General features: G+C 39.6%; 2 protein-coding genes across 6 annotated transcripts in view; one reads left to right on the forward strand and one right to left on the reverse strand.

Annotated features, from left to right (window-relative positions):
* Window positions 1-18,037, forward strand: part of FBXO22 (F-box protein 22) — a 30,928-nt gene extending 12,891 nt beyond the window's left edge. For all 5 annotated transcript variants that reach the window (XM_042941300.1, XM_042941304.1, XM_042941303.1 and 2 more), the window contains exons 6-7: window positions 14,165-14,330; window positions 16,899-18,037. In XM_042941300.1, the coding sequence (XP_042797234.1) occupies window positions 14,165-14,330; window positions 16,899-17,316 (584 nt within the window). In that variant the 3' untranslated portion in view covers window positions 17,317-18,037. The remainder of the gene's footprint in view (window positions 1-14,164; window positions 14,331-16,898) is intronic.
* Window positions 18,038-20,415: 2,378 nt separating this feature from the next.
* Window positions 20,416-25,327, reverse strand: part of NRG4 (neuregulin 4) — a 211,700-nt gene continuing 206,788 nt past the window's right edge. The window contains exon 11 of the mRNA XM_042943093.1: window positions 20,416-20,660. Within this exon, the coding sequence (XP_042799027.1) occupies window positions 20,416-20,660 (245 nt within the window). The remainder of the gene's footprint in view (window positions 20,661-25,327) is intronic.

Genomic DNA, 25,327 nt, shown 5'->3' on the forward strand with positions numbered 1-25,327 from the left:
TTGTGAAATTTTTTTTTTATTAAATACAGATTAGTTCTATGTCAACTAATTAGAAAGATGGGAATAAGTATAGTGAACTTGAGAAATTTTAGAAAAGCTATAAGTTAAGGCAGAGTCTGTCAAACAAGGATTTACTAGGACATGTAAGACAGGAAGTTTGGCTAGAGTAGGCAAGATGATGAGAGGTGATTTTGAAGAGATAAAGCATTGGCTTAATTTCCAGGATCTGATGAGAAAGCCTAATTTAATATATATAATAAGCAGCAGAGTAGGTACTCAAGCAGAACAGTGTTAAGACTTTTTGTTTACATCTACAGATGAACTGATTGGCATTAACTTATTTTAAAAAGTCTCTGTTGGTGTGAAAAATATTCAGTGGTTACCTGGCTATGCATCAATCAGCCACCCTATAGAGATAAGCTTCCATTATTTGAAATGGCACTGACTCCAGCAGGAATAAAAAAACTGTAGCAACAAAGGGAAAATTTGTGATTGGTTTATTAACGAGAAAAAAAAGGAGTCTACGCATTGAGACTGGCTTGTGCAACTGTCTTTTACAATGCAAAAAGACTTAAAGTGGCTGGTGGGGATGGGATGAGAAGTACAGAAGAAGGAGGCATTGACTGCAGAGACCAGCAGCTAGCAGCAGCTGGCCTCTTGATAATGTGGAAGAGAGTTGTCAGGTACAGGTAAAACATGGGAAGTTTCAACAGCTAGCCTGTAGGGTAAGGCGGGAAACTATAGCTAGTAAGAATGCAGGCTATAGCTGCCCTAGTTCTGTTACATTCCAGCTTTCCTAATTTAGGACAAATTTCTTAACTTTTCTAAGCCTCTGTTTCCCATCTGTAAAGGGGAAATAACTGACTTACAGAGTTATAAGCACGAGATACAATGACTTCTATAAAACACTTAGCCAAATACCTTGCTCTATAGATGGTAGGCTAATGTTGGCCCCTGTACCTTAGGCAGGCTTTGCAGTGGGTCACAGTGATCCATCTGCACTGTGGCTTGTGTTGTGTGGAGGAATCGACTGGTGGGAGGGACATTCAGGAAAAGGACAGTGAAGGTCTTGGGTATTCTTTTTTTTTTTTTCCTATTAATCTGTCCTTTTTCAATTTATTTTTTTTTCTTTTTTATTATGAAATTTATTGTCAAGTTGGTTTCCATACAACACCCAGTGCTCATCCCAAAAGGTGCCCTCCTCAATACCCATCACCCACACACCCCTCCCTCCTACCCCCCATAAACCCTCAGTTTGTTCACAGTTTTTAGGAGTCTCTTATGTTTTGGTTCCCTCCCTCTCTAACCATATTTTTTTCTTCCCCTCCCCCATGGTCTTCTGTTAAGTTTCTCAGCATCCACATAAGAGTGAGAACATATGGAATCTGTCCTTCCCTGTATGACTTATTTCATTTAGCATAACACTCTCCAGTTCCATCCATGTTGCTACAAAAGGCCATATTTCATTCTTTCTCATTGCCACGTGGTATTCCATTGTGTATATAAACCACAATTTCTTTATCCATTCGTCAGTTGATGGACATTTAGGCTCTTTCCATAATTTAGCTACTGTTGGGAGTGCTGCTACAAACATTGGGGTACAAGTCCCCCTATGCATCAGTACTCCTGTATCCGTTGGGTAAATTACTAGCAGTGCTACTGCTGGGTCATAGGGTAGGTCTATTTTTAATTTTTTCAGGAACCTCCACACTGTTTTCCAGAGCGGCTGCACCAGTTTGCATTCCCACCAACAGTGCAAGAGGGTTCCCATTTCTCCACATCCCCTCCAGCATCTATAGTCTCCTGTTTTGTTCATTTTAGCCACTCTGACTGGCATGAAGTGATAATCTGAGTGTGGTTTTGATTTGTATTTCCCTGATGAGGAGCGTCGTTGAGCATCTTTTCATGTGCCTGTTGGCCATCTGGATGTCTTCTTTAGAGAAGTGTCTATTCGTGTTTTCTGCCCATTTCTTCACTGGGTTATTTGTTTTTCGGGTGTGGAGTTTGGTGAGCTCTTTATAGATTTTGGATACTAGCCCTTTGTCCGATACGTCATTTGCAAATATCTTTTCCCATTCCGTTGTTTGCCTTTTAGTTTTGTTGATTGTTTCCTTTGCTGTGCAGAAGCTCTTTATCTTCATGAGGTCCCAGTAGTTCATTTTTGCTTTTAATTCCCTTGCTTTGGGGATGTGTCGAGTAAGAAATTGCTGTGGCTGAGGTCAGAGAGGTCTTTTCCTGCTTTCTCCTCTAGGGTTTTGATGGTTTCCTGTCTCACATTCAGGTCCTTTATCCATTTTGAGTTTGTTTTTGTGAATGGTGTAAGAAAGTGGTCTAGTTTCATCCTTCTGCATGTTGCTGTCCAGTTCTCCCAGCACCATTTGTTAAAGAGACTGTCTTTTTTCCATTGGATGTTCTTTCCTGCTTTGTCAAAGATTAGTTCGCCGTACGTTTGTGGGTCTAGTTCTGGGGTTTCTATTCTATTCCATTGGTCTATGTCTGATTTTGTGCCAATACCATGCTGTCTTGATGATTAAGCTTTGTAGTAGAGGCTAAAGTCTGGGATTGTGATGCCTCCTGCTTTGGTCTTCTTCTTCAAAATTACTTTGGCTATTCAGGGCATTTTGTAGTTCTATACGAATTTTAGGATTGCTTGTTCTAGCTTTGAGAAGAATGCTGGTGCAATTTTGGTTGGGATTGCATTGAATGTGTAGATAGCTTTGCATAGTATTGATATTTTAACAATATTTATTCTTCCAACCCGTGAGCACGGAATGTTTTTCCATTTCTTTATATCTTCTTCAATTTCCTTCATAAGCTTTCTATAGTTTTCAGCATACAGATCTTTTACATCTTTGGTCAGGTTTATTCCTAGGTATTTTATGATTCTTGGTGCAGTTGTGAATGGGATCAGTTTCTTTGTCTTTCTATTGCTTCATTATTAGTGTATAAGAATGCAACTGATTTCTGTACATTGATTTTGTATCTTGAAACTTTGCTGAATTCATGTATCAGTTCTAGCAGACTTTTGGTGGAGTCTATCGGGTTTTCCATGTATAATAGCATGTCATCTGCAAAAAGTGAAAGCTTAACTTCATCTTTGCCAATTTTGATGCCTTTGATTTCCTTTTGTTGTCTGATTGCTGATGCTAGCACTTCCAACACTATGTTAAATACCAGCGGTGAGAGTGGACATCCCTGTCGTGTTTCTGATCTCAGGGAAAAAGCTCTCAGTTTTTCCCCATTGAGGATGATATTAGCTGTGGGCTTTTCATAAATGACTTTTATGATGTATAAGTATGTTCCTTCTATCCCGACTTGCTCAAGGGTTTTTATTAAGAAAGGATGCTGAATTTTGTCAAATGCTTTTTCTGCATCTATTGACAGGATCATATGGTTCTTATCTTTTCTTTTATTAATGTGATGTATCACATTGATTGATTTGAGAATGTTGAACCAGCCCTGCATCCCAGGAATGAATCCCACTTGATCATGGTGAATAATTCTTTTTATATGCTGTTGAATTCGATTTGCTAGTGTCTTAGAATTTTTGCATCCATATTCATCAGGGATATTGGCCTGTAGTTCTCTTTTTTTTACTGGGTCTCTGTCTGGTTTAGGAATCAAAGTAATGCTGGCTTCATAGAATGAGTCTGGAAGTTTTCCTTCCCTTTCTATTTTTTGGAATAGCTTGAGGAGGATAGGTATTATCTCTGCTTTAAATGTCTGGTAGAATTCCCCTGGCAAGCCATCTGGACCTGGACTGTTATTTGTTGGGAGATTTTGATAACTGATTCAGTTTCTTCGCTGGTTATGGGTCTGTTCAAACTTTCTATTTCTTCCTGTTTGAGTTTTGGAATGTGTGGGTGTTTAGGAATTTGTCCATTTCTTCCAGGTTATCCAGTTTGTTGGCATATAATTTTTCATAGTATTCCCTGATAATTGCTTGTATTTCTGAGGGATTGGTTGTAATAATTCCATTTTCATTCATGATTTTATCTATTTGGGTTCTCTCCCTTTTCTTTTTGAGAAGCCTGGCTAGAGGTTTATCAATTTTGTTTATTTTTTCAAAAAACCAACTCTTGGTTTCATTGATCTGCTCTACAGTTTTTTTAGATTCTATATTGTTTATTTCTGCTCTGATCTTTATTATTTCTCTTCTTCTGCTGGGTTTGGGGTGTCTTTGCTGTTCTGCTTCTGTTTCCTTTAGGTGTGCTGTTAGATTTTGTATTTGGGATTTTTCTTGTTTCTTGAGATAGGCCTGATTGCAATGTATTTTCCTCTTAGGACTGCCTTTGCTGCATCCCAAAGCATTTGGATTGTTGTATTTTCATTTTCATTTGTTTCCATATATTTTTAAATTTCTTCTCTAATTGCCTGGTTGACCCATTCATTCTTTAGTAGGGTGTTCTTTAACCTCCATGCTTTTGGAGGTTTTCCAGACGTTTTCTTGTGATTGATTTCAAGCTTCATTGCATTGTGGTCTGAAAGTATGCATGGTATGATCTCAATTCTTGTATACTTATGAAGGGCTGTTTTGTGACCCAGTATGTGATCTGTCTTGGAGAAGGTTCCATGTGCACTCGAGAAGAAAGTATACTCTGTTGCTTTGGGATGCAGAGTTCTAAATATATCTATCAAGTCCATCTGATCCAGTGTATCATTCAGGGCCCTTGTTTCTTTATTGATCCTGTGTCTAGATGATCTATCCAGTGTTGTAAGTGGAGTATTAAAGTATTAATTTGCCCCTGCAATTACCACATTCTTATCAATAAGGTTGCTTATGTTTGTGATTAATTGTTTTATATATTTGGGGGCTCCGGTATTCGGCGCATAGACATTTATAATTGTTAGCTCTTCCTGATGGATGGACCCTGTAATTATTATATAATGCCCTTCTTCATCTCTTGTTACAGCCTTTAATTTGAAGTCTAGTTCTCTCTGATGTAAGTATGGCTACTCCAGCTTTCTTTTGACTTTGAGTAGCATGATAGATAGTTCTACATCCCCTCACTTTCAATCTGAAAGTGTCCTCAGGTCTAAAATGAGTCTCTTGTAGACAGAAAATAGATGGGTCTTTTTTTTTTTATCCATTCTGATATCCTATGTCTTTTGGTTGGCGCATTTAGTCCATTTACATTCAGTGTTATTATTGAAAGATATGGGTTTAGAGTCATTGTGATGTGTGTAGGTTTCATGCTTGCAGTGATGTCTCTGGTACTTTGTCTTAGGATCTCTTGTAGGGATGGTTTAGTGGTGATGAATTCCTTTAGTTTTTGTTTGTTTGGGAATACCTTTATCTCTCCTTCTATTCTAATTTTTTTTTTTTCAACGTTTATTTTTATTTTTGGGACAGAGAGAGACAGAGCATGAACGGGGGAGGGACAGAGAGAGAGGGAGACACAGAATCGGAAACAGGCTCCAGGCTCCGAGCCATCAGCCCAGAGCCCGACGCGGGGCTCGAACTCACGGACCGTGAGATCGTGACCTGGCTGAAGTCGGACGCTTAACCGACTGCGCCACCCAGGCGCCCCAATCTCTCCTTCTATTCTAAATGACAGACTTTCTGGGTAAAGGATTCTCGGCTGCATTTTTTTTTCTGTTCATCACATTGAAGATTTCCTGCCATTCCTTTCTGGCCTGCCAAGTTTCAGTAGACAGATCCGTCACGAGTCTTATCGGTCTCCCTTTATATGTTAGAGCATGTTTATCCCTAGCTGCTTTCAGAATTCTCTCTTTATCCTTGTATTTTGCCAGTTTCACTATGACATGTTGTGTAGAAGATTGATTCAAGTTACGTCTGAAGGGAGTTCTTTGTGCCTCTTGGATTTCAATGCCTTTTTCCTTCCCCAGTTCAGGGAAGTTCTCAGCTATGATTTCTTCCAGTACACCTTCAGCACCTTTCCCTCTCTCTTCCTCCTCTGGATACCCAATTATGCATACATTATTTCGTTTAGTTATGTCACTTAGTTCTCTAAGTCTCCCATCATACTCCTGGATTTTTTTTATCTCTCTTTTTCTCAGCTTCTTCTTTTTCCATAATTTTATCTTCTAATACACCTATTCTCTCCTCTGCCTCTTCAGTTCGAGCTGTTGTCGCCTCCATTTTATTTTGCAGCTCATTTATAGCATTTTTTAGCTCCTCCTGACTGTTTCTTAGTCCCTTGATCTCTGTAGTAATAGATTCTCTGCTGTCCTCTATACTTTTTCCAAGCCCAGCTATTAATTTTATGACTATTATTTTAAAATCATTTTCTGCTATATTGCTTATATCATTTTTGATCAGTTCGTTAGCTCTCACTACTTCCTGGAGTTTCTTTTGAGGAGAATTCCACTGTTTCGTCATTTTGGATAGTCCCTGGAGTGGGAGGGAACTGCAGGGCTCTTCCTCTGTGCTGTCTGGAGTAACTTGAGTTGGTGGGCGGGGCCGCAGTCAGACCTGATGTCTGCCCTCAGCCCACCACTGGGGCCACAGTCAGACTGGTGTGTACCTTATCTTCCCCTCTCCCAAGGGCAGGACTCAGTGTAGAGTGGTGTGGCCTCTGTCTGGGCTGCTTGCACACTGCCATTCTTGTGGTACTGCTTCGATGGGATCTGGCATATTAGCTGGGGTGGATCCACAAGGTGCACAGGGGCGGGAGGGGCAGGCTCAGCTCGCTTTGCCTTCAGTTGGTCCGCTTCGGGAGGGGCCCTGCGGCACTGGGAGGGAGGCAGACCCCTCGGAGGGATGGATCCGCAGAAGCATAGTGTTGGGTGTTTAAGGGGTGCAAGCAAGTTCCATGAAGGGAACTGGTTCCCTTTGAGATTTTGGCTGGGGGATGGGTGAGGGAGACGGCGCTTCCCAGCGCCTTTGTTCCCCGCCAAGCTGAGCTCTGTCCTTCGGGGCTCAACAACTCTCCCTCCCACTCTCCGAGCAGAGCTGTTGACTTATAACATTCCAGATGTTAAGTCCCACTGGCTGTCAGAACACACTCCATCGGGCCCCTCTGCTTTTCCAAGCCAGACTTGGGGCCTCTGCCTTGCTGGGTGGTCTGGCTGCCCCTCCACCACCCCGGCTCCCTCCTGCCAGTCCATGTAGCGCACTGCCTCTCTGCCCTTCCTACCCTCTTCCGTGGGCCTCTTGTCTATGCTTGGCTCCAGAGAGTCCATTCTGCTAGTTTTCTGGTGGTTATCGGGGTAAATTAGGCAGATGGGGGTGGAATGTAAGCGATCAGCAGGACACGGTGAGCCCAGCGTCCTCCTACGCCGCCATCTTCTCCCTGTTCTCAGGTCTTGGGTATTCTTATCATCCCATTCAGAAGCATCATGCCAGAGGAAGATACCCATGTTTTGGCTGATGGTGACAATTAATGGTAACTAATACTGAGGCATTATAAACTGGGTACTGTGCTACATACTATTTCTAATCCTCACAGCAGTTTGCCAGATAGAATTTGTTACACAGTATGTTGTTGGTGAGGAGACTAAACTTGTAGTAGTAGAGCAAAGGCTCTTACACTTCATAGTACATAAAGAGAAGACCAGAGTTATCTGTAATGTTAAAGCTACCCGAAATCAAGGATGCCAAACGTTCTCTAAGGAAAACTTCGGATTGTGCCTTTGTGTGTAGCTAAGCTAGAGAGACTTTCTCATGTTATAATGAGACTTGTTGGAAGGCTGGCAGGAGTTAATGGTGCTCAGCAAACTAGATCTCTCTTACACCAGTGGTTAGAAAATCGTGGGTCTGAAACTCAAGGAGGAGTTGAGGTCAGAGATGTTGGTTTGAGAGCCATTTGCACATAGTGTGGTAGGCTGTCTGCGATAATGTCCAGGACAGCTTAATACAGGTTTCAGAAAAGATTCAGCAACAAATTTAGTACAAGGAAGGAAGAAGAGATACAGTTTGATGCTGACAAGAGGATGACCTACTGAGTTCAGTAGGTTCATGATGTAGAAATTATATGTTAATGTCATTCAGCTTGAAAGGTCCCATTGGGTTAGAAAAATTAATTGGATGCAGATTCTGTCTCAGTGCTATTCTGGGAAAGTTGTGACAGATACGTATGTAATTATAACCCAAGTGAGAAAGTAAGGTGTGCCTCTCTATTAGAGAGATCTGGATAGATTGCTCTAAGGATTGCCAGTGGGAAGGAGAGTGAGGAGACTTCATGGGGCAAATACCATTTAAGGCTTTGAAGAATGGGAGACATATGAAAGATAAGAATGGTAACAGGATAGGCTAAATGATTAACAGAAACCTAAACACAGAGTCAGGTAATGAGAAATGTAGGGGAAATAGTAAACAGGTCATTTTCGCAAGCAAAGGTTGTGTGAAGGGGATCATAAGAACAAAGGGTGGGGCACAGTGAAGCCAGGCTAAAGAATGTAGTCAGTAAATGACAACTGTTAACCAGAAATGTTCTCCTATTAGCAAATGTGATTCTCCATAGTGGGGAAATACTGGAAACAGGGAGACTAGTTAGGATCCCCCTGCAAGAGTCTAAGCAAGAAATAATACCAGAGCATGAAGTTCAGGAAATTGAGTGGAGAAAATTAGCAGATCATTAGATATGAAATGAGAAGGAAGACCTAATGACTCATTGATAACTTTGAGTTTTGTGCTTAACAGAGTGGGGTGCTGGTGCTTCAGAGAACAGAAATAGAGAACACTGGGGCAAGAGGAGCAGGATTAGGAAAAAATCCGACTCCATTAGACAGGCTCGTTTGGCCTTTAATTCAGTGCTTTTGCTGAAGGTCATATTGCCAGACCTTCTGTGTGTTACCTCTTTTTTCCGTAAGTGAGGATGGTGCCTCCTGGGCATACTCTCTCCTCTGTCCCATAGCACCTTGGGAACCATGATTGAGGTCCTGATGATAGCACTACTTAAAGCTAGAAGCCTAGTTTTGTCATATTACAAGAGAGAGCCAAAATCTTGAGCAAAATAAACCTTCCATTTTATGATAAAATAGTTTACTAGATTTGTAAGACCTTGTTTGCATTACAGCACTAAGTATAGGCCTCACAAACCGAAGGGAAAAGCAGGCCCATGTTTAGTCTGCTATGTGAGGCATTCTTTACTGGTGTCCTTTCCAGAGCCATTTGCTGTCAGCAGTTTTGACTAATTCCAAGGCATCATTTTTATCCTGTTAATGGTATTCAGGAAATTGAAGCTCTGCTTAGATTGAGATGATAATCTGTATTCATTCCATACTATTTTATGGCCACATTTCCTGTATTTTTAAATTTGGACCATTGTCTTTTATGTGCTCAAGAAGATGGAGGAATCTGAGGCAGTCCTCCTTGAGGTGGGTAGTCTATCAGACACTTGTCTCACACCTGTGATTCTCTTTCTCTTTTACAAACCCATCATTCTGACATTCTCCTGGGGCCCAGTGATTTTCTGGGTTACAGTTTTATTTGTAGACACTGATATTAGAAAAGATTTTCCACTAGTTTTTACATTTGAGGTCACAAGAGGAAGTCCTGAAGGGTCCTCCTGCATTTGCTCTTGGAAGGAGAGGAGGGGAAGTGTCAGTTCTGTAACCTACTAACACCAGTTCCTTCTGGGCAGCCACTTTGGAAGTGTGTATTTATTATTACTTATGTCTGGTCTGAGTCAAGTCCTGTAATAGTGGATACAATTTGCATATTTTCTTGTGAATTTTGAAGATGTTGAATTCTCATAGACTTTCTAGGAGCTAAACAGTACATAATGGGTTCTGGTGGGCATTTAAATAAGTGAATTTCTGTGAAAATAAGTGCCTGGCGGAAGTGCTGAGTTTGCTATTAAATTGATGATGTTATGATCTACTTTGTGGGTTGTTCAGGTCCTTTCTGCTTACCACTTTTTGGTCCATTGACTACTCCTCTTGAACTCTGCCAGCAACTGAGAGAGGTGAAAACTAAATTGTTAAGTCGGATTGCAAAAAAAAAAAAAAAAGAGGGACTATATTTTTAAATTATCTAGAGATTTCATAGAGAATCTTGAGGGGGACACCAACAGTGATCAGGTGCAAAGCAGAGAAAGATGTTGCTAAAACCTACGTGATGGAACTTGCTCCGTTTTAGAAGTTTCACAGCCCTTGAGAAAGTTGTAAGTGACAGGAAGGTGGTGCCAGTGTTCTGTTAGGCTTTACTGCCCTTGTGGTAGACGTCATTCAGCTATGGGAGCAAGAGGGGCTAGAAAACACAAACTGTTAACAGGCCGGTGGGGGCTGACTCCCAGGTCACAGTGGTGCATAATACAGCCCCAGCCTACCGTGCCTCCCACCCCCAGCCCCTGTGCCACAGGCTCCATGTCTGTGGACAGGGACAGCTTCTTACTGTATACCACCAGAGATATTTGTGGATAAGGTACATCTCAAAAGCATGACTACACAAAAGCCAGAACCACACAGGTGACCCCCCAGTCAGTTTTGAGGATAGGATACAAGGCTTCTTTTCCCCTCCAAGTTTGATGTTTACTTTAGATGCATTTAATTCAAGGGGAAATGTTGCCTTAGCTTCATCATTTCAGTATTTGGCTAAACAGATCTAACTTATGGTCGGGGCCCTCACTAAATTAGCCAGATTGTGTTTTGTTAGCTATGCTCTATTGAGCCCGTGGTGGGTACGAGGCCCCTGAATAAGTGCTGCTTTATGACATTATCTTACTATGACTGTAACTGCCCTTGAGACTTGCTCCTGTCCCAGTTTTAGAGGAAGGATCTGAACTTGGCGAAGTCTAGCCTTGCTCAGAGTTCTACATTTGTAAGTGGTTGAGCCTGAGTTCTGACCCTGGTCTGACTCCAGAACCCACATCCTTACTGGGCTGACTTCAGACTTCCCTCCCCTAGTGTGAAAAAGATAGGTATCCTATCCTGGGGCCGGGGGAAGTGGTGCTAAAAAACTCAGCTTTGGTCCATGAATTGTTCATGATAGTAGCCTCATTTTACATAGACTTGTACTTTGAAGTAGGTTTCCTACATGCATTTAGATCCCATCACTTTCAAACAGATCATAAAATAGTTGTCTTGAGAATGGCTTCTCTAGAAAGAATAGAAATCTGGACATGCAGACCCAGAGCATTTCCAAGGAGTCCTGGCCTAACTTTGGAATAGTTCTTCCTATTTTGATTTTCCTGAATCTGACATGGTCTTGGTGTCTAGATTTTATCTTATTTTTTAAATTTCCTTTTAGCCTTCTAGTTTATCTTAGCTATGATAAATTTATATTTGCCTTATTTGAAATTAATTTAAGGCAGCTTACAAAGATACAGTATCAGTGGAGGAGTTCTGAATTGAGGGACATGTAGGAAGAACACAGTGAAACCCAGGCTGAGGGTAATACACAAGATTCATATCATCAGCATTTGCTAGAGGTGGTCCACAGGTTTGGCTAAGCCAGAGCAGAAGCAGCCCACCTCTTCCCAATTTTTTGAGAACAGAGATAAATTCTTCTACTGGATTGAAGCAGTTTCTTATGTCACTCTGTGAACACCAGTGGCATCAATAAAAGCAATGGTAGAGTCCAAAGCAGTGAGGTCTGGTTACTGAGCTTTCTGCTTAATCTAATATTTAGATCTGCTAAAGAAATGAATGGCCCACATGCTCTTTTTAGGCGCTCGTTCTACTGTGACTTAGATCTCACAGCTGAATTTCAGGTAACAATGAACTGGAGATTGCATCTTTTAATAGCTGGACTGGATAATAAGTATAGTCACCTGCCCAATAAGCGGCTCACCTAGGGAAATGGCTGGTGTGCTTTCTTAAAGTTGAAAGACCTAAGATACTTGTCCTGAGTAGAGGGCCGTCCTCTTTCCCCACAGAGGTGAACTGAGACAAGACCGAAGGCAGTGCCAAGATTTACTTCAAAAAGAGCTGGGTGGTCTTGTCAGGCAAGTGTACTGTAGGCATTTCAGTTTTGAGTGGCAAGGAGTTTGAGTTGTACCTTCCCTCTTCTGTTGCATATCTAAAGCTCTGGATGGTCTGTTGGTCAAATACAGACCCATCTGCTCCGTCAGACAGCCAGACTGGGCTAAGCTGGATTTGTTCTCTAAGTTGGGATAGGGGGAAGTGATTGTAGTTTCTAGGTTTGTGTGTGTGGGGTTCAGCTACAGAGCAGTATCACCAGAGGAAGATGTGGAAAGCACTGGGTATGTGTTTGTTAAGTAAGTGAGGGTGGTGCCTTTAGAATGCTCAGATGAAAATGTTTAGTAGGGAATTGTAAAAGAGGGTCTAGAGCTTAGAAAACAGTAGGGAAGTTAGAGATTTAGAAGACTTCAGGTTTCTGAAACCTAAAACTCTTGAGAGGAGATGTGGGTTTTAATCTATAGCCTGCCATGTTATTTTCCTGGGCTGGTCACTTCTCTGGGATTAGCAGTCCTTACTTGTAAAGTAAAACTAGACAGTTCATCCCACAGCCCTCTTCCAACTCTGGAAATTCATTTTAGAACACAAAAAAACATTCTCTCAAAATGTGCTGCTCTTTGTGGGAAAAAAAGACCCTTTAGTAATGGCTTAGGGTGTGTAGTATCATGAAAGTACTGGATTTATATACTAATATCCTTTTCACTCTCCAAATCAGTGATTTATTGTGGAGAGAATTAAAAGTGGACCAGAGGAAGGGTGCCTGGGTGACTCAGTTGGCTAAGCATCCGACTTTGGCTCAGGTCATGATCTCGCGGTTCATGGGTTCAAGGCCTGCATCGGGTTCTCTGCTATCAGCACAAAGGCCCCCTTCGGTTCCTGTCTCCCTTTCTCTCTGCCCCTCCCCAGCCAGCTCATGCTTTCTCTCTGTCCCAAAACTAAATAAAAACATTAAAAAAAATTTTTTTTAAATAGAAGTGGACTGATGGAAATTTCCCTGGATAAGTCAATATTTGGTGTTAGTAAATAATCATTCCCCCCACACCTGTTTCCTTAAGTGAGTCATATTTCTGATAATATCCACCTTAGGTCTGCCAAGATGGAAGTCATGTGGCTGAGTCAGTGGAAACAGGGATGAGAATGTGGGTTAGGTATTTCTTTTTTTTTTTTTCCTGTCCTATTACCTGTTTGATAATGCCAGAAAATTTCAAATTGATAGTTTTACAGTGCCCAGAGGCTCAGGTGAAAGTCAGGGAATTTGTGGGGGAGTGCAGGAGTACAGCCTATCTCCTGTTGGGCTATACTGCCCCCTAACAGAAGCTGCTTTTTGTTCTTAGGCTGCAGAATTGAACATTTTTTTGGTTTGGAAAGAGTTTCTTATAGTTATAGCATCTTCTCTCCCACCCTCCTTTCCTGGAAAAGGTGGATAGGGCCCATATGTATTTTCATGGTGTATTGGTTTCCTGAGGCTGCTGTAACAAATTACCACAAACTTGGTGGCTCAAAGCAGCAGAAATTTATTCTGTCAGTCCCAAGAGGCTAAAAGTCTGAAGTCAAGGTGTCGAAAGGGCTCCACTCCCCTCTAAGGCTACAGGGGTTAATCTCTTCATTGTCCCTTCCACCTTCTGGTGGCCACTGCTATACCTCATGGTTATATCACACCAGTTTCTGCTTCTGTGGTCACAGCGCCTCTTCTTATGTCTGTGTCTCTTATATAGGTCTTTTAAGGACACTTACTATAGTATATAGAGCCTAACTGGATAATAAGAGATGATCTCTTCCCCATATCCTTAATTATATCTGCAAAGACCCTTTTCCTAAATGGGTTTACATTCATCAGTTCCAGAGATTTGATGTGGATACATTTTTGGGGAGACCACCATTAAATACATGACAGGTGTTTGGTGCCTTTTCTCTCCATTTTCTCTGAATCTTTATTATTACTATTGCTAACTCTGTTCTGTGTAAACCAACATTCCCTTTCATTCTAGGTGGTGGCCTGTGTGGAGATGGCTTACACCAAGGTCCACCATGGATGCTGCTCAGTTACATAGCTGCTTCTTTATTTGTGTTGAGTGTTGATTGTATTATTTTCAAGTAGCCATTTAGTTTTTTTTAATGGGGAAAATTACAGCAAAGATTTTAAACAGTGTTAAAGTTTGTAAAAAAAAAAGGGGGGGGGGGAACTGGACAGTTTAAACACTAAATTGCACATAACTAGAAGTGCAGGTCAGTAGCGGAAACATTTCATTTTGCAAAAATGTAGAAAATAAGATAGTAATAAAGTTTCAAGTTTGTGTTTGGAGGCTATCTTTCATTGTTGCTCTTCCTTTCTCTGCAGGTCTTTTAGATAACCCTGAGCTTCGTGTGGTCCTGGTGTTTGGTTATAATTGCTGTAAGGTGGGAGCCAGTAATTATCTGCAGCGAGTAGTCAGCACTTTCAGTGATATGAATGTCATCTTGGCTGGAGGCCAGGTAGACAACCTGGCATCACTGACCTCTGACAAGTATGTCTCATGTGCTTCTGATTCCTCCCATGTATGCCCAGAAATGTCCTCAGATTTTTCTTACCCAGGTTTTTAAAACACATGTTTATAGAATTGCTAACGGTTCATTCCATTATACAATACTCTACATAATTCTTCTTACAACTGAAGAATGAAATTTATATGTTGTCTTTTAATAACTTAAATGGACTCCTACTCTTCTTAAAATTAATTTTCAGAACTGTCTACTGGTATCTCCCACAACATCTCTGTGCTCCATATAATATCAGTAATAACTTCCTCTGTAGTTCTGTTTCCTCCTCTGAAGGAAATGCATGGCGAAACAGTGAAGCTTTGTGATAACACTTCTTAGAGCCTCTGACATACTCAGTGCTATGGAAATCTTCTAGAGAGGAAATATTACTGTGACAGTTCTCAAATCCATTCTGTGGAGCATCTTGGATGCTTATTGGTATGGGCACACATTTTGGGAAATGCTATACTAGATCTTTTTGAAAGCCTTTTTCAAAAGGTGTCAAATTTGTGTTATCTTTGATTTTGTTACCAAGGCTTTTGCTTTTGAGGGTGAAATATTTGCTCAGTTATTTTGGGTGCCATTACTCCCTTTGCATTTTGAATGAGAGTATGTAGTAGTTTCTGAGTTTGAACTAATTAAGTGAACATGAATATCATCAGTTTCCAAAAGCAGGAAAATGAGAATGTGTTATCCCCTGATGCTTCCTGCAAACACTAGTATTCATTTCTCACTATATTTGTGGTTAGTATTTGGATACTAGAGTGGCGATGTATCAACAGACCGTTAGAGATCAGTATCTTTAAAAGCAAGCAATGTAAATAATCCCAGTTATAATCTCCTTTCTGAAAGGCTCCTCTAATGAGTCAAGAAGAGCAAATATAGTTGACCTTTAAGCAATGCAGGGGATGGGGGGGCGCCAACCCCTGTTGAAAATCCATGTATATAATTTGTGACTCTCCCAAAACTTAGCCTACTGTTGACTGGAAGTCTTAACTGATAACATGAACAGTCGATTAACACATGTATGTATGTATTATAATATGGAAAGCTAGAGAAAAGAAAATGTTAAGAAAGTCATAAGGAAAACAAATTTACAGTCTTGTACTTGTCAAGAAAAATCCACATATAAGATAATGTGTGTTGCTCAGGGGTCAAATGTAGCTAAGTCAAGGCACTGAATTCTAAGCAGGATGTCAAACATTGGATTTCATGCATAAATACACCTAATTCTCAGTAATTATCTGTGATTGTTTCTCTTCTTGCCTGATTTTCTGTGTCTTTGCTTTTACCTTTAAATTGTATACAGTAGGGCAGTGATGATTTAATACCTCATTTGCCTTTGAAATGCCAGTCTCAGTTCAGACATTTAGCATCTGAGACGCAAGTCTATTAGCATGGTTCGTTGTCATCTTCTTTTTATACCTGTTGTGGGTAATAGTCCTCAAGAACCATTAACCTTTACATGACACATTAATTGTAATGTGGTCTTCATAATGTGTCTGTGGGTAAGAGAAGCCATTGAATAAATCGAGACTCTGTTTTAATAGTGTCCAGATATACCACCTCACCAAAAAAAAGCTAGGTAAATAATTCTTTGGGGCAAGATATTGACGATACACATTGCAATTGTATGCCAAAGAGGAAATGAAATAAAGTTAAAGGAGCAGTGGAGGACTTCATAAGGTGGATTCTGCCCCTCAGTAACTGGTTTTGCTACTAAGCTAATCTTATTATCTTAGTCCTCTTAAGCTTTTTCAGTTAAGTTTCTTGTTAACCTAGTGAATCTTGCCCATTTCACCGACTCACATGTTGATAAACGTGATAGAAATATAAGGTATTTGTTTTTTCCTGTAGGTGTTCACTATATTATGTTTTATAACTTTGACACTTTATATTTGTTTTAGTAAGGATAAAATATTACATAAAAAAGGCAAATATAAACAAAAACATGTTTTTACCTTTAGATTAAGCTGAATTGTAGGCTGAAAGTAATAAATAAGACATAGCAATGTAATTATGTTTCTTTATGGACCAAACAACTTAAAGCTAAAACTTCTGGAGTTACAAGTTCTTAATAAAATTACTGTCCATGATTGAACAACTATCTAATATATCTTTTTTAGAATGGGACACCAAGGTAAGGGGGAAAAATACCAAAAATGTAAATAATACCAGAAAGCTTTATTTAATAGGTATCACTGTATATATGAATAATATTTTAAGTTTCCTTTTAAGAAAGTGAGAAAGGTTAAGGATACTTGATAGCCTTCTAAAAACGCAGGATGGGTTTCAGAAATCTTTGTGGAGATGCATACTTCTTCACAGATCTGCTTCCCTGAATTAGATTCCCTGAATCTGCTTCTTTTAAATGTATTAATAGTTTCATTGTTAACCCCTATTACACTCCTCCTATCTGGGATGGTGAGCCTTAGACTAACCATAGGCTGTTAAAGGCTAGCCAGTGGATCAGGAGTTTTCTTTACACTTTAAAATTTATATTCTCATTATATGTTTCATGATGTATCACCATACTTTTCTAATTGAATTTCCAGAAACCCTCTGGATATTGACGCCACTGGTGTGGTTGGACTGTCATTTAGTGGACACCGAATCCAGAGTGCCACCGTGCTTCTCAATGAGGAGGTCAATGACGAGAAGACTGCTGAGGCTGCAATGCAGCGCCTCAAAGCTGCCAGCATCCCGGAACAGAATACCATTGGCTTCATGTTTGCATGTGTTGGCAGGGGTTTTCAGTATTACAGAGCCAAGGGGAATGTTGAGGCTGATGCGTTCAGAAAGTTTTTTCCTAGTGTTCCTTTATTTGGCTTCTTTGGAAATGGAGAAATTGGATGTGATCGCATAGTCACTGGGAACTTCATATTGAAGAAATGTAATGAGGTGAAGGATGATGATCTGTTTCACAGCTATACAACAATAATGGCACTGATTCATCTTGGGTCATCTAAATAAAGCCATCTGTAAAGTGGCTTTCACAATATAAAACTTTTGGGCTCTGCCTTTCCTAGAAAATGGAAATTGGGATATGTCTATTTCAAAAAAAAAATAGTAACTTTATATGTATCAGTTTTATAGCTTTGACTATATCCGGGGTAGTTTTTAATTAGATGGACAACTTTGTACCTAACATAATGCACACAGAATTGAGAGCTTTTGCGCCAAACCGATTACGGCTATACTGTACTGGATTATGTAGCTGCTATGTAATGTGATGTAAATAGTCTTCTGCATAGGAAGATTGAAAGAGGATTCATCAATAGGATGGAGCTTTAAGACATTCCATGACTACCTCTGAACTATTAGATCTTTTAGCAAAATCATGAAGACATTTTTTTCTCCCTTAATGAAGGAGAAACATACATGAATAGCTTGAGAAATCTTTCTCTGCTTTACAGTTTCACCGATTTTTTTAGAAGCTGTAACAAAATTACTTTTTACTTATTTGACAAAAATTAAAGAACTATTTTTGTTCTAGTACCCTGAAGTTGCTTAGTCAAATAAATTGCCAAGACTAATCAGTATTTTATTACTTTATAAGGAAAACATTTTCTTTTCCCTCAATGAAGGAATTGCAAGAGAAGAATCCTTTTCACCTAATTCTATATAGAACTGGCAGACCAATTACATCACCTTATTTTGGTTTTATACCAATAAAATGTACCTTGGAAACTCATTCAGTGTTTTGTACATCACTGCTTTTGGTGAGTGAATGATGGAAGTAAACTAATACTTTAGAAAAGGAAGCCTGGAATGGTAGTCAGCTAGTAAATCCTGCTGTATTCCCAGAATGACTTTTTTAAGTTTATATTTCTAATTATGCTAATGTCTAAATGAGATAGGTTCAGAGAACACCAATTTTCCCCAGTGGCCTTTCTTCATATAGTGATAGAACCTTGATTTCAGCTAGGCACATGCCTGCCATAACAAAGACATTTCCCATTCTCTCTTGCCATTGACTGTTGTGGTCAGTGAAATGTGAGAAGTGACGGGTCATTCATTCAAAATGGTATGACAGTTTTTTGCCCTTTCTCAAGCTTGTTGCTTGGAAGTGGATCTGGTAGCGAGCTATCCTGGACTCTCCAGAAGAGGCAACACTATTGGGGAAGAGAACCACACAGAAGGATCCCGGGAATGCTATACAGTTTTGTTGAAGTGCTACCATAAGTGATCCGGATTGCCCGTCTTCAGACTGTTTTACAAGATTGAAATTAACATCAATCCTGCCTCAGCCAGTGTTTTTTTTTTTCCCAGGGCTTCATTACAACAGATGTTTATATTAACATTATCCCTAATATGGTATGATGTAACTAATGTAGGGCACTTTGTATTCATTAGTGGTTCTGACAGAACAGTATAAAACTTGCAAGATAAGTGAAATCAAAAATATTAACCTTCCTGCTTTTCTATTTGTAGTCACTTTTCTCACAGTCTTTATGCTAAAAGGTCTTTCTTTTGCTGTTTATATATATGATAAAAATACTTAAATGTTCATTTTATGGTTATCCCATATCTTAGTTCCTGAAGAAAATCCAAAGAAAAGTTTTCAAACTTGTAATCTGTGAATATTAATATTTAGCTTTTGTTTAGTTATTAAACTTTCCTATTATTTGACATTGGTTACCCATTATCAAATAGGCAATATTCAAAATGCACATCTTTGGATGTGCTTACATAGCACATAAGGAAAATACTTTGTAAATTTTCTTTATCCTTGATTTTAACAAGAGTTGGTTGAATAGTAGAGGAAAAAGAATTTGAAAAACTAAAAATATGAACATAATAAGCATGATGATTGAATGGATTATTTTATTTTTTCAAATTACTCCTACAGAATGTTTTGTTACTTTCCAAAGGAGAGTCTGCTGCAGGATCATTTCAATACAGTATGTGAGGTTACTAGGATTCCTTTGTATAGCTGAGCTTTTGGGGCTTGTTATGAATGGTAAATTCATTTGACTACAAGGTTGTAATCTTGGTGCAGAACAGAAAGGGGAGAAGTTGACCCAATAGAAATAAAAGTAGTACTGGTGAAAATAGAAGCCATATACGCTGCCTCTAGAGGCCATGATGTTCCATGGAAGGGTACAGGAATTTAAGCAAAGTTAAAATGAATTAATTACAATTTTGAAAGACCAGTGTTAAAAGCAAGCATTAAAGAGTTATTTTTTCAGCTAAAAACATACTAAATTCCTAGAAATGGCATCTTTCATAAAGTCATTTCTGAAAGTGGAAAAAAAGATCACACTTGAAAAAACACATGCACGCGAGAAACACAGTTACACTCTTAGTGTCTTCATACACGGAACTGCCTCCTCTCAGATGAGCAGACTAATAGGATGGTTTAATCAAGACATTTAAAATACTTCTTTTTATGTTTTCAAAGCACAATTTTGCCATAATTTGCCCTGCAAAATACTGCTTCAAGGAATAGATTTTGATTATTTTTCATCCCAGTAAAACTAAACTCCTTATAAGCCATCTAAGGAAGCATAGTGGTCTAAAGAAAAGGAGGAAAGGTATTTCTTGGGATTAAGATCAAGAAACAGACATGCTGCGTAATGACATAATCTACCATGATCTATACCAATGAAGGGCATTCAGTGGGCCACTTCACTGCTTATAGTTCTCTCAACTTGGGTTATCTCTAAAACTGGGTTATTAGCAAACACAGCAATTTCTCAAACTTGTAAAAGAGGCCAGATAGCAAAAGCTTTGCCATTGATTTATACTGCAAATGTAGGTATTCTTGGGAAGGAGTTAAGATGGAGAAGTAGGTGGAAGCTAGGCTTTCTTTTTCCCTCATATATAGCTGTGTTGAGGTCAGATCACTTGGAACACCCAGAAAATTGATCTGAAGGCTGGCAGAAGTATTTTCACAGTTGGACAGAGACTGGCAGGTGCAAGGTGCATGTAAGTGAATTGGGGGAGAGAAAAATGGTGGTGCCACAGAGGGGAGGGAGAGGCAAAAGGGAGAGAAAGGAGATGTGAGAGTGCAGCATCGGATTTGCATAAGAGAACTCTCCCGACCATGAACGGGTGTGTGAGCTAGAGTTATTGAGTGTCACAGGTTTTTTGCAAACTGTGGAGCTCAAACTGGTTTAGAAAGTATGCAACTTTCTCTGGAGGGGAGCTGTGGTGCATGCTCTCAGGGAGGCAGAAGGAGCTGGTGGATGCATAGCGGAATGTAAGGATCTCCTTAGTTGCACAAGAGACTCTGCAGGTGTCAGCAAAACGCCTTTCATGGGGGCAGAGGTGTGGGCTGAGGGCAGATAACCTGATTGCAGCTTTTTGCGGTGCTACATCATAGATTCCATGCATTGCACAGGTGTGGGAATTTTTCTGGGACAAAGAACAACACTGTGTCTACAGCATAGGGAGTTTCTCCTTGGAAGGAGAGGGGTGAGTCTGCATGGTGCCAGGTCCTTTAAGATTTTGAGTTTGAGTCCCAGGTGCATATCAAAGAACCACAGGAGAGCTGTGGCGCAGGATGCAACAACTGCCCTCTCTGTTATGTGAGGGTTTCCTAAACAGTGGGGGGGTGTGAGATCCCCTGTCGAAGGACCAGAGAATGTGGTGACATTTTTGTCCTCAACACCAACCCGGTGGGATTCAAAGAGCAACACAGCGGCCCCCAGTGGAGGCAGAACCCACTTTCACCAAACCCCCTTGCCTTGTGCCTGTCAACTGCATACTTTCTAGGGCAGAATGGACTCTGAGCACAACAGGCCTCTCTTCCAGAAGACCAGCATAGGCAGTACTCTGCATGTACCAAGTGAATTGAAAATAGAGTGCTTCAAAGCATCACCTGCAGTTCTGGTGGAAATAGGGTCAGGCTTACTGTTTTGTTTCTTCTTTTTTTTTTTTTCCTTTGGAATCAGACTTACAGATTTTTGTTTTTTCATTTCCTTCTCTCTCTCTCTCTTTTTTTTTTTTTTTTTTTTTTTTGTTTTGTTTGTTTGATTCAGGCTTCTTTTTTTCTTTTTCCTTTTTTTTCCCTTTCTTTGGAATCAGGTTTATAGTTCTTTGGCTTTTTCATTCCTTTACATTGTCTCTTTTTTGGGGATGAAGCTTTTTTTTTTTTTTAAACCATGCTTATCTTAAATCAAAGTACACCTAGTTAAAGGTCCATACACTTCCCACTGTAAGCAAGGAGCTCTGCTGAGGACTGACAAGTGGGAAAGAGCAGCCAAAACACAACAGCAAAGTGCACACAACATACACCAGAAACCTTCCTGAAGCACCAGGCCCTGGACTGTGTATGACTCCTTTTTAATATAGCCTTACTCTCAGGTGCAGAGAGCATAACAAGCTTTCAAAACATACAAAATACAGAAACATAGCCAAAATTACAAGATGGAGGAATTATCCCCAAAAGAAAGGTAAAGAAGAAATCAGCCAGGAACTTGCTCAAAAGATTACTAGCTGGGCTTGAAAAAAGCATAGAAGACACCAGAGAAATCCTTGCTGCAGAGATCAAAGACCTAAAAACTAGGACAAAATTAAAAATGCTATAACTGAGATGCAAAACTGACCGGATACAGTCACAACATGGATTTAAGAAGCAGATGAGAGAATAGGTGATATAGAAGAAAGACTTAGGGAACTCAAGGATTCCATAGAGTGAAATATCGGTATCTAAGGAGTCCCAGAAGAAGAGCAGGAAAAGGGGGCAGAAGGTTTATTCAAACACATTATAGCAGAGAACTTACCTAATCTGGGAAATGAAACGGGCATTTAAGTACAAGAAGCACAGAGAACTCTCCTCAAAATCAACAAAAACAGGTCAGCACCACAACATATCACAATGAAACTTACCAAAAAAAAATACAAAGAGTTCTGAAAGCTAGGGAGGTCCTTAACCTACAAGGATAGACATAAAAGGTTAGCAACAGACATGTCCACTGAACATGGCAGTCCAGAAGGGAGTGGCAGGAAATATTCAATGTGCTGAATGGGAAGAAAGTGCAGCCAAGAATTCTTTATCCAGCAAGAATAGAAGGAGAGCAAAAGAGTTTCCCAGACAAAAACTAAAGAGTTCATGACCACTAACCCAGCCCTGCAAGAAATTTTAAGGAGATTTGAGGGGGTGGGGGGGGGGGGAGGCCAAAGCAATAAAGACTAGAAAGGACCAGAGCACATCACCAGAAACATCAACTCTACAGGTAACATAATTACACTAAATCCATATCTTTGAATAATCATTCTGAATGTAAATGGAGTAAATGCTCCAATCAAAAGACACAGGGTATCAGAAGGCATTAAAAAAAACCCAAGATCCATCTATATGCTGCCTATAAGAGACTCATTTTAGACCCAAAGTCACCTCCAGATTGAAAGGGGATGGAGAACCATCTATCATGCTAATGGAAGTCAAAAGAAAGCCAGAGGAGCCATACTTACATCAAAGTAGAGTTTAAACCAAAGACCATAACAAGAGATGAAGAAGGGCATTATCTCATAATTAAGGGGTCTATCCATCAAGATCAATTGGGGAATACCCAAATATATAAATTAGTTAATCACAAACATAAAGAAACATTGCTAATGATACAATAATAGTAGAAGACTTTAACACCCCACTTACAACAATGGACAGACCATCTAAGTAGAAAATCAATAAGGAAACAATGGCTTTGAATGACACACTGCATCAGATGGACTTAACAGGTATATTCAGAACATTTCATCCTAAGGCAGCAGAATACACATTCTTCTCAAAGGCACATGGAACATTCTCCAGAATAGATCACATTCTGGTCACTGACAATAGGTACAAAATTATCTAGATCATACCATGCATATTTTTGGATCACAATGCAATGAAACTTGAAATCAACCACAAGAAAGAATTTGGAAAGACCACAAATACATGGAGGTTAAAGAACACTCTACTATAGAATGAATGGGTTAATCAGGAAATTAAGAAATAAAATACATGGAAGCAAATGAAAATACAACAGTCCATCTGAACACCGGATGCAGCAAAGGCAGTCCTAAGAGGAAAGTACCTTGCAATTCAGGTCTATCTCAAGAAGCAAGAAAGGTCCCCAGTACACAACCTAACCTTACACCTAAAGGAGCTAGAAAAAGAGCAGCAAATAAAGCCTAAAGCCAGCAAAAGAAGGAAAATAATAAAGACTAAAGCAGAAAAAAAATGATACAGAAACCAGACCAAACCAAACAAAACCAGTAAAACATGAACAAAACTGAGCTGGTTCTTTGAAAGAATAAACAAAATTGATAGCCCCCTAGCCACTTACCAAAAAGAAAAGGGAAAGGACTCAAATCAATGAAACCACAAATGAAGGAGGAGAGATCACAACCAATGCCACAGAAATATGTTGCTAATTTAACACATTGAACATACAAAGAATGTGAAACCCTTTTACAAATCTGAGAATTTTCCATACGTTCTACAGAAATTTTTGACAAAAAAATAAAACTACTTTCGGCATTTTGTGCCCACACAATCTAACCAGATTAGCACCACCATAAATTCAGATTTATTGGAAACAGAAGACTAAATCCTCTTGATTGGAAATTGAGATGTTTAGATGACTGACTTGACTTTCATTTGTAGAAACTGAGTATGAGTTTGCTTAATGAAAATCCTAAAATAAAACATAGTAAGCATTAGTAATAACATCCTTGTTAAGTGAACAAAATTCTACATTAACAGAATGTATTAACAGAAAATTATTGTAATATTGGCCTTATATAAAGAATAGTGAAATACTTGCAAAACAGGTTATTTTTGTTTTATATATTTTACTTCTACCCTACACAGTAAAAGAAGTTACAAGAATATATGCTACTGTAAAGTAGAAAACATTAGCAGAATCCAATAAACTTCATTTAATATTTGGTATTAAGAGGGTATGGAGCATTTTCATCTCATTAAAACTTTATGTAAACTGTCCTCACAACCAGCAAAAAAGGCAAAATTGATAAATTCCTTAACTTTAATTTTAAACACAATGATCAGAGGTGCCTGGATGGCTCAGTCGGTTAAGCATCAGACTTTGGCTCAGGTCATGATCTCATGGTTCATGGGTTTGAGCCCCATATTGGGTCTGTGCTGTCAACTCAGTGCCTGGAGCCTGCCTTGGATTCTTTTTCCCTCTCTCTCTGCCCCTCTCCCACTCACGCTCTATCTCTCAAAAATAAACATTAAAATTTTTTTTTAATAATAAAAAATAAGCACAATGATTAGAGTGAGGATAATTTTCTTAACATTTACACAGTACTTACAAGTCTAACCAAAATTCACCATATATGTATCTAAAACATACTCTGTTGAAGGCCTTGTCATGGTACTACAATTACAGACAGGAGTGAAAAATAAGTGACCTGAGTGACACTAGCAAAATGGTGGACTAGGACAATCTAAGCTCTTGTTCCCCAACAAAACCAACAGCAACTATATGAACCAGCACTGTCAGAGCTCTGGAAAACAATAAAAGATTACAGCAAACAAGACCATGTCCAGTGAAGAAAAATCATCTTCAAAATGATAGGAAAATTTTGAGACATTTTACTTGCCTTTGTCCCAGTGCAGTGGCAGTCTTATTTAAAAAGTGGCAGAGGCCTGGTTTCCAGTTCCTACCTTCAAACCAGAAGAGGTAGAGTAGACTTTATTTGAAAATTATTGTGTGTGTCTTAAGTGCTCACCTCTATTTTGCCATTAACTTGGAAATCAGGCAGGAAGAGTGGCAGGCATTACTTGTAAAAGCCGCAGACTCAGATACCTGGGGCGATCAATTATTGGTGGAGACAGAATAGGTCATATAAGGCCTAGGGAAGAAGATAGGGTGAGAGTTTTTGAAAACTGGACATTCAGAAATAGCTCTATATGAGGGGAGGATGGGATTTAGAATGCCATATGCACGTCCAGGCAAAACACATGCTCAGAAAAGATCTAAGACCTTAAGTTTTCACCTCAGTCAGATCCCTAGGCTCAGAG

Source organism: Panthera leo, chromosome B3, assembly GCF_018350215.1.
Source record: "Panthera leo isolate Ple1 chromosome B3, P.leo_Ple1_pat1.1, whole genome shotgun sequence".
NCBI lineage: Eukaryota > Metazoa > Chordata > Mammalia > Carnivora > Felidae > Panthera > Panthera leo.